Consider the following 10,105-nt stretch of genomic DNA (forward strand, 5'->3'; position numbering starts at 1 on the left):
TAGCTTCCGAACCTGCTGTACGGCGCCTTGGCTGGTGTAGGCGCCCGGGACAGCTGCCTGTCTCACTCGTCATCGGAATGACTCTGGTAAGGCAACAGCAATCATGAGCAACGCTACAGTGCTCGATCCGTACGTTACTTCACATAATAAACTGTTGATTAATTTAATTTCGACCAGGGAAGCGCTAAATGAAATATATACTATATATCTCACTCGTTGTGTAAAGATAATAGCTTCATTGAACCCAGCGTCGTGGTAGCCCACGATACCGGTGCAACAACACTTTCAGTGATCCAATGATCATGATTCACCACAGTAAAAGTGTTGTGTGCTAATGGTGTGTGACATGTGTGGTGTAGGTATATTGAACTATTATTAACTTTGAAAATCATTTCAATACAGTACAATACTTACATATAAATAGTCATTGCCCGCCCAGCAATCTAAAACTCTTTTTAGCTCTGTAAAATACATTTAAAACGTGGAATAGAGATGTGGACACAGTAGACTACATGGATCCAATGGTGACATTTGGGCATTTTGAAGACGTGCAGCGAATATAGCGTTTTGTGAAGGGGTATATTTAGGAAATCGTAAGCATAGCTTGGCATTTCGGGCCTCGGAACTCACGATCACAATCATCAGATAAGGCGTGAGTTCAGCCGTGGCTACAAACTCACGTGAAGGTCGCCATGGCGTATCAGCCCAAGCAGCACAATGTACTGAAAGTCGAGTGCAATAGGGGTTGGCGGGTAGGTGAAAGGCCTTGAACAGACTCGTGGAACTAAAGGACATTGATAAGACACATACCGTCCACCCCTATTGCACTCAACTTTCGGTACATTGTGCTGCTTGGGAGTGAACTCGATCATGCCGCATATTAGTGCACTCACTGGATAACATCACACTGATAAGCCGAACACGTGTAATGTTATCTGGTGAGTGCGTTAATATTCGGCATGATCGAGCTTACCGATACGCCTTGTCAACCTACACGTGAGTTCGTAGCAGCGGCTGAACTCACGCCTTCTCTGGTGATTATGATCGTGAGTTTCAAGACCCGAGGTGCCAAGCCATCACAGTACGGTGAGCTAGAATGACAGGTGTGATTACCGGCCTACCCAATGCATGGGAGCGCCTGGTCGCGGCCGTGACACCCAGCCGTGCGATTGCTTACATGGATGCGCTGACGCTCGCTGCGCGCCTAGCGGAAGGATTTCTGTGCGAATCCGAGGTACTTTCGAGTTGTTTCGAGTCACGTGCGCTTCCTGTGAAATTCAGAGGTTCGTACCGTACCGGCTAGGAAACAGAACAGTGCCGATGGTGCCGATGGATGGCTTATCAGGGCGTTACGAGCTCTTGTTCAACACAAGGTGAGTGCTTGCTGCATGAGGTTCACTCTCTCTCTTGTAATTGATAATTTGTTGCTTGATGTCGTGAGATAACGATGATCATAAGCGATGAAGCAGTGGTGGGCCTGTGCATACCACTGTATCCTCGTTCAGGCCTGAGGGATCCCTGCGCTTCGAGGGACCCTTCCAGTAGCATTGGCAATGCATTGGGCGCGGCGTGCACAATTTATAACTTGTACAACCTGTACCCTGCCGAAAAGCTGGTAGCGTCCTCGGCCGAAATCAAATCCACAACCTGACGCGAAACATTTGAGGGTTCTAGTGAGGGGGTCTCGATAAATCACTGACTTTTTAGTACGGGTAGATTTGGGCGGACGAAGTATAGTGGCTATTCCTTGCAAACTAACCGTGCTTGTTTCCTCGCGTTGGGAATAGGCTATCTTATAAGGACCGCATCCTGGACCGACTTCATAGGGAACTGTGCTGACAGTTGTCTTAAAGTGTTTGAGGAAAGCACAGACTCAGCAACACAGCCTGCGCAAGGATTCGAGCCCGGGTCACCTCTCAGTCTCGGCATGGTATGCCAGCATAAAAGGACACCTAAAATTCTAACACACAGTGAACCCAATCCCCAGGAAGGTCACCGCAAGTTCAGCAGCGTTCGCAACATGGCTCGGATTTCATCCCGTTTGGGTCTGCTGGTTTTCTCTTCGTCATGATGTACCTTGCTAACTTGGCTTCTCTGTGGTGGCGTCGATGAAAACAAAGTACAGGTCACTGCTCAGCATGGAGTGAACATTAAGAGCTGCTGCGTTGAGAGTGTGCCCTGGTTTTGAGAAACGCTCACGTCAGCCAGTAGGAAGAGTCGCTTCTGCTGACACTGTTTTTGTTTCTCCCCTTGCTTTCTAGCCTAGCTGACTGATTCTGATTAAATATTAACTGTAAAAAAAAAAATTCAGCGTCAGTTTTGTGTATTGGTGCTCTTGCTCCTCAATAGAAAGTTTGGGGCATCGCGAAAAGCCATTAAAAGGGGACAGCAGTGATATAGTGTATAAACCCTGTTCTGAAATCGTAAGCAAAAGCGTTTACTCGTACGACGAAGGTATAAATGAGACAGAGTGCTCCTACCGGATGCGGCCTCGGTGGATCAGTCGGTAGCCTGTTCGCCTTCTGATCCCTAGATCGGGGGTTCGAACCCGGCCGAGGATGTCAGCAACTTGGTGGCAGGGTACAAGTTGTTTAAAGACGCCGTCTTCCGCGAGGGGCGTTAAATAGTGGGTACCGTGTGGTGAGCTTTCATCGCACGTTAAAGAACCCTCAGGTGGGCAAAAGCAATGCACAGACCGACCGCTGTGGCGTCGCTCACGATCTCAGTTGTCTCGCGACGTAAACACCCAATTATTATTATTATTATTACTCCTACCGGATGCGGCTTTCGGTCTAAACAGGATGTTACCTTTCACTACGTCTAGTGAGGTGTTCGCGACACATGCATAGTACACTGCGACTTTTGCTTGTCAAACGACGCGATTAGATGTTATGAGGTAAGTAAGGAGATGTTCTTCAGCTTACATAATTTCATGTCACGAATTGGCTTAGGTATCTGATTCATTTTCCAAATATACTGCATTAGTAGTACATGTCGCTGTTTTCGGAAATTGCCCAATTATGTTGGGTTGTACAACAATGAGGTACAAAAAAATCCTGCAGCCAAAATTTTAGCAACCTTCCACAATGTCCCAAAACGGAAGATGAGCCGCGTGACCTTTCCTTGGAACGAATTCACACGCTGCCTTTACCACAACATTCCAAAACGCGAACTCGTCCGTCCGTCGTAATCATATCTGCGAAGCGTGACGTATAGCACGTCCACTTCTTTTTTTTTTTTTTTCTCTGCCCCCGTATCTGCCATGGATTGCTTCAATTTCACTCATCGGGGGAACACTCCCGGGCGCTTCCAGGTGCTATGGGCACATGGGATCTCGTGGCCGTGAAGGCGCGAGAAGCGGCAGCGAGCCGAGCCATTGGCAGCCACCTATCGGCAGGCCCGTCTTCAGTCACCGTTCAGCACACCATTCATTCTATCTCACCATAATAAAGAGTTTTAGCAAACCGTTGATAGCGTCGCTTGCGTCGAACCATATCAATCGGAACCAATCAGTGAATAAGATTATGAGTCACACACGACTGCGATTGGCTCCGATAGGCACGATAACTTTACCAACGGACTGCTAAAACTGCCTAATGACCGTAAGCGCCCTGTCATTCCGACACCGTATCGCTGTCAGTAAATCAGATACCAGCAAGGTGATGTCAGCCGCCACTCCAAAGAAATCAGGCTTATCATGTTTTCGGAAACGTTATCGCGAAAATTGTACCTTTTCCTAAAACTTCCGAATAGAGTGTGTGAGTAGACCATTGAGTGCGTGACCATGAAGCTACCGCGCCTCCGGGAACCAATACGTGCGTGCGTGACTCTGAGTCCTGTCTATTTATTGGATGCGGTAGACAGAATAGTTAAAGCTGGTTTAGAGTACGACTGAGCGGCGCGTAACGATGCACATCGCGAGCCGACGCCGGTGAGTTCATAATTCGACGACACTCGGCTAAGCGCGGCGCGGCGGCAACGCGCGACTACGTCAGCCGCCGTCGGAATAGTATAGAGTGATGCTTTACATCTGGCGGTGGCCAGCGAGCTGTACATGACGTGGGCTCCGGTGGACTCACTTTCCCAACAATGACGTCGCCAAACTGATCTTTTCATGGAATCTGTTAAGGAACATCCGTGCCTATACAGGGTGTGTCAGAAGACGTCTAATTGAATTACAATGGCATTTGTTCTTACGGGGTTTTTGCCACCTCCTGATGTGAATATCGTGTAACCTAAGTTTAATTATGTAAATTTTTGCGAGCTTAAGCCGGAAATTTGCCAAGTAAAGGTCACTTTTTACCCCACCAATGTGAAGAGCGTGTCCAGTTTACTCAAATTAACGATAATTGACAGGGATATTCAGGAGCTATCCCATCACACAAAATAGCCTGCTCTACGGAGCTTCCACAGAATACAGCACGATTAATTTTTCAGCGCAATCTTTGTCAGTTCGACGAAAGGAGGTTGGAAACCCAGCCCACCCCGGCATCGCAAAAAGAGATAGCGCAGGCATGGCTTATCACGTCCGACTTTCGGTGGGATAATTCTCTCTCCAAATTTTAGGAACTGTTACTTTTTCTACTGTTACTCTGTGGGCTGGCATTTGGAACCTCCTTTCGTTGGACTGCGAGCGATTGCGCCGAAAAAGTCATCGCGAGTTATCGTGCGGTGCTCCGAAAAGCATGATATTCGTCTATTTTCTCAGATAGGATAGCTCGTGAATATCACTGTCAATTATCACGAATTTGAGTGAATTCGGAACGCTCTTCATCTTGGTGGGATAAAAAAGTGACCTTTACTTGGGAAATTTCCGAGTTCAGTTCGCAAATATTCACATAATTAAGCTTACGATACCTGACATTCACATGAGCAGGTGGCAAAAACCTAATAAGAACAAATGCCGTCGACCGCATGATTCTAGGTGGCGTAGTTTTTTTATTATAATTCAATGACACGTTTTCTGGGACACCCTGTATAATACACGACGGGTGGACTATAGAGACAAGCAAGATGAACAGCTGGGAATACGTTTTGCTTTCTTCAATTCAGTGTCCATGTTTTGGTGTATGTTTGGGGGTGGGGCGTATTACAGTAATAAAAACATAACAGTGCCAACGATAAGGGGGCACGGATTGTCTTTAGTCAGATCCCATCACGCGGGTACAGCCTCCAGATATGACCGCTTTCCCACTACAAAATACGAAAATTTCCGGTTCTGGTTTCGTTGCGCTGCGCCGAATCGCGTCAGACTATGATCCCGGTAGGATGAGGAAGCATGGCATAGCGAACGGTAGCTCTCAGCGCGGAACGCGGGCGGCGACGGGCGAAGAGTACGTCTGACTCTAAACCATCTTTTAGGAAGCCACCTTATCGACGGTCTGCTAACACTCACTAATATTCCCTTCTCCCAGGCCCCAGCCTATCGCACTTTGCACGTCAGACCGATCGTTCTCGCAATACGTTCAGGTCTGCAAATCTAAAGTCGTTCCACAGTCGTGTACAGACAAGCATTAGAGGCCAATACTATTTTATGTGCTAACTTTCCCGTCGATTGATGGCGTTCTATTATGAAGATTTCTGCGCCCTGATAATCGTAGAACGTTGCTTGGGACTAGGGTCCTTCGTGCGTACCGGGAACCAATGGTTTATCCTGAATTTCCTCCTTGTTGGGGAGGCGGTTGAGCTCGGCAAGGGGGTGTATTTACATGCTTTTGATGATATATTGCGCAACCTCACAGAAGTTTAGGGTTGGTCTTCTCCACGTTTGGGGTGGGGGTGGGGCTTGGGGGTGTAGGGGAGTGGATAAATTACGTCCGGGAGCTGAAACAGCACTTGTCGGGATACGTTTGCTGGCGTGCATTACCAGCGGCATACTGTTTCGCTTTTTCGCTCAAGGAGGCGAACTTCGTTCAGTGTAGAGAGAACTTGATGCGTTCAGAAAAATAATCGGAACGCGTCTATTGCACCAGCACCGTGCGCAACGCTGTCCTATAGGCGCGTTCCAATTGCTTATCTTGACGCAAAAAAATATCTCTATACTTACGGAACTTAGCCTGCCGGGTCTACACATATTCTCCAATGACCAATAATAATCAATTTTTTTATTTCTTTCGAATATTTCCGGCGCGGCCATACTTTTTGCGCTACAACAACAACAACTATCGGCCCGCCCTGCTGCTGAAGCTGCAGGGCGGGCTGCTGTTGTTGCTGTTGAAGCGGGAAGCTGCGGTGTGAAGAACAACTTTAGTTTGAGAAGATGAATGGGAAGTTTCATCGGCAGGGACGATACTCTTCCCCATTTCTGGTAGTGATGTGGGGAATGAAATAATGGGCCAATTTACAATAAGGACACGGCAATATTTTGGGACGCGAAAGACAATGACTGAATGTACACATACAAACACACAAGCGTCACACACAACTGAAATGTATTGCAGGAAAAGAAGGCATAAACACACAACCGGTATCAGGCGACACGTTCCGAAATACAGGACTTAACACATGCGGAGCGACGCATCGCTCCCAGTAGATAATAAGGTGCGTAAATTAGCTGTTTAAGAAGGCAACTTCTTTATCAGACAGTGCAACAAATGGTTGGCTAACACACTTGCCTTCCCCCGCTAAAAGTATGCGATGGGCTTCGATGATCTCCCAGGTGATTTGATGTCTGGCTCTCCCTAGGACAGTGGTGCCCCGAAAATCAGGAACACAACCACATATATCGCAGAAGGCACACTTCTCAGGCTGTAGGGGTGTTCCCGAAGTCTAATATTTGGGCACCTGCCCGTCTGGCCAATATATACTCTATTACACAAGAGAGGAATGCTGTACATACCCCAGACGAGCAAGGCACCAATTTCTGAGACGTGCAATGTCACATGGATGCCCCCGTTCAGCCTTTTGACCATGGCACAAAGGCCGCCTACCTTGTTGGGGCCGAAAGGACCGTAGGCACCTGGAACCTATTCGCTACCTTCTTAATATTGTGGGAAAGTCGATGGACATATGGCAAAATAACTGGTCTACTTGGAGGCCTTTGCCGTACCGTATCCCGTTTCGACAGTACCGAAGCCGTCAGTCTCTCAGCAATGCTCGTGATGATATGACCAGGTTACCCCACATCAACTAACTGCAGACACTGCCCTGCAAAGCCGCTCTAACTGTGTGGACACATGAACGCTCCAGCGCTGATCTAATTGTGGCCGTTCTGATAGCCCTTTTTACAACCTTCGAGTGGGATGAGTCGTATGGTAGGAGTTGCTTGACTGACCTGGGAGAAAAAGTCCAACAGACGTGATGGGCAGTGCTCTCCAGCTTCAGTTCAAGGTGCTGCAAGGTGTTATCTTTTGGGAGCTCATGTGTAAAGCTAAGATCATCACCATGCTCATGGGAAACACCAAGCACCCCTGACACAAACTCGCACTCATCAATCCCCTGGACTTGCTTGTAAAATACTAGATAATCATCAACATACCTAAATGCCTTAGTAACACCCATGCATTCTAAAGTAGGCATAATGTTGGTATTCATATCTGACAGTAAAAGGTCACATAAAATTGGTGCCACGGACGACCCAATGCAAATACCTTTCCTTTGTAAATAACACTCCTGCTCATCAAAAATAAAAGTTGAAGAGAGATAGCACTTTAGCAGTTCTAAAAACCCACTGACAGAGACGCCAGATGCATTCTGAAACCTCACAAGCCCCCAGTTCTCGATGCGAGTTCCTTACCACTCGGAGGGGTTTAGGTGCGGAACCGAATAGAACAAGTCCTCAACGTCCACCGAAAACATTATTTCTACACCACGGTCCTTGACCGGTCCAAGGACAGTTTTTAACATTCCAAGACGTAGAAAGAATGTTTTCGGTGGACGTTGAGGACTTGTTCTATTCGATTCCGCACCTAAAACTCTGAAGACTGACCAAACGCCGGGAACACACATGTTTATAAACGCGATAAAAATACACAGGGCGTACACAACGAAATAAAATTAACAACAGACATTGACGTTTCGGAGCCTATGGAGACCCTCTCATCGGAATGAAGCAGGAGGCTGTTACCCGGTACTATTTATGTAGCGAGAGCAGTCGGGTAGTGGTCCGGGGTGCTTGTTCAAAACATTATTAGTTCTTTTCCTGAACCAGGATTCAAGTTGTTTGCACACTCCCCAACGACTTTCACGTGCCAAAATAACAGGGTTGTCTAAATCCACGTGGTGGCCTGTCTTGTGCGCATGTTCACACAGTTCGGTGTGTTTATCTGTGCCCTTATAGATATCAGCGTAGTGTTCCTTCATCCTCGTGCCAGTCTTCCTCCCCGTCTAGCCTACATACACGTTCTGCGCGATCGCTGCACGAGGTCTGATATACGACGCCAGGTTCGCCGCCGGTTGTGGTCCTGTCTTTAGGGTGGCGGAAGGCTGTACGTATTCCAACTTGCATCAAGGCCCGCCTGATCTGTTCCGAGATACCTTTGATGAACGGAAGTGTCACAAACGCTTGTTCCTGATATCCTGGAGTCGCTTGTTTCTCCGTCGCCATACGGCGGCACGTGTCATCAATAAAGTTCTGCGGATACAATCTGGCCATCAGACGCTTCCTGGTAATATCCATCTCCTTCTGTCTCGAGCTGGGTCTTGAGGTTGGGGTTAAGCGAACGTGGCGCTAGGGAACGAACCACTGCCCTTTTGTCCTCCGGAGAGTGCGCTGAGTCGAAATGCAGCACCTGTCCAGCTTCGCATGGCTTCATACAGACCGATGTCGATACGACTCCACTGGCGTGCCTCTTGACGAGAACGTCGAGAAATGGGATTTGACCGCAGGACTCTTCTTCCGGTGTGAAACGGATGTTCTGATGGATATCTGAGAAAGTCTACGCACAATCTCTCCTTATAACCACAAAGGTATCATCGACATATCTTCTATAGAAAGATACAGGTGATCCAGGTCGTTGAAGGGCTTGGTCTTCTACGTACTCCATTACCAAATTGGTTACGGCCATGGAGATTGGACTGCCCATCGGACAACCGTCGATCTGTTTGGACACCTTTAATCCCTTGGATCCCTTGGATAGAAAGAAGGATTGTTCCAAACACATTTTGAGTAGGCTAATATTGTTGTCTGCGGAAAAAGCAGTACGTTCTTCCAGAGTGCCGTCTTCTTCAAGTTTCTTTCGGGCGATGGTCAAAGCGAGTTCGTTAGGCATATTGGTAAATAGGGACACAACGTCGAATGATACCCTAATTGTGTTGTCTGATAACTTCAGATTGCAGACAAACTTGCTGAACTCGAAAGAATTATTAACAGAAAGTCCATTCCTGTACTTCACAGCTGTTAACATGTCAGCAAGAAATCTTGACAGATTGTATGATGGGGCATCTACAAAGGACACAATCGGCCGCAGGGGACATCCTTCTTTGTGTATCTTCGGGAGCCCAATATCTCCGGCGTCGCACCATCCGACGAGAACAGGCTCCAATATTGCGCATCTGATATCAAACCCTTCTTCCTGTAGCTCCCGAGCTCCATTATCAACCTTCTTTCTGATGTTGCCGTCGGAGCCTTCAAGAACTTCAATGGAGTACCTTTTGTCATCTAAAATGGTGTACATCTTGGCATCATAGTCTTCTCTATTGAGGATCACCGGTCCTTTACCCTTGTCGGCAGGCAAAACTCGTCGTGTCGTTATGGAGGTCCCTCAGAGCGTTTCGTTCGGCCCTGGTCAAACTGCGTGAACATGCCCACAAGACGGGCCACCACGTGGATTTAGACAACCCTGTTATTTTGGCAGGTGAAAGTCGTTGAGGAGTGCGCAAACAACTTGAATCCTGGTTCATGAAAAGAACTAATAATGTTTTGAACAAGCACCCCGGACCACTACCTGACTGCCACGCCATCTTGCTACATAAATAGTACCGGGTAACCGCCTCCTGTATGATTCCGATGAGGGGGTGTGCATAGGCTCCGAAACGTCAATGTCTGTTGTTGATTTTATTTAGTTGTGTACGCCGTGTGTATCTTTATCGCTTTTATAAACCTGAAACTCTTCAGAGTGGTAAGGAACCGCATCGAGAACTGGGGGCTTGTGAGGTTTCAGAATGC

General features: G+C 47.6%; 1 protein-coding gene across 1 annotated transcript; it reads right to left on the reverse strand.

The window, feature by feature from the left end:
* Positions 1 to 8,561: 8,561 nt before the first annotated feature.
* Positions 8,562 to 9,614, reverse strand: LOC135384367 (uncharacterized). The gene is made up of 2 exons (XM_064613572.1): positions 8,988 to 9,614; positions 8,562 to 8,876 (listed from the first exon to the last, which is right to left on the reverse strand). Exons 1-2 carry the CDS (start codon positions 9,612 to 9,614, stop codon positions 8,562 to 8,564), a joined length of 942 nt encoding a protein of 313 aa, XP_064469642.1.
* Between the last annotated feature and the right edge of the window lie 491 nt (positions 9,615 to 10,105).

Source organism: Ornithodoros turicata, chromosome 2, assembly GCF_037126465.1.
Source record: "Ornithodoros turicata isolate Travis chromosome 2, ASM3712646v1, whole genome shotgun sequence".
Classification (NCBI taxonomy): Eukaryota; Metazoa; Arthropoda; class Arachnida; order Ixodida; family Argasidae; genus Ornithodoros; species Ornithodoros turicata.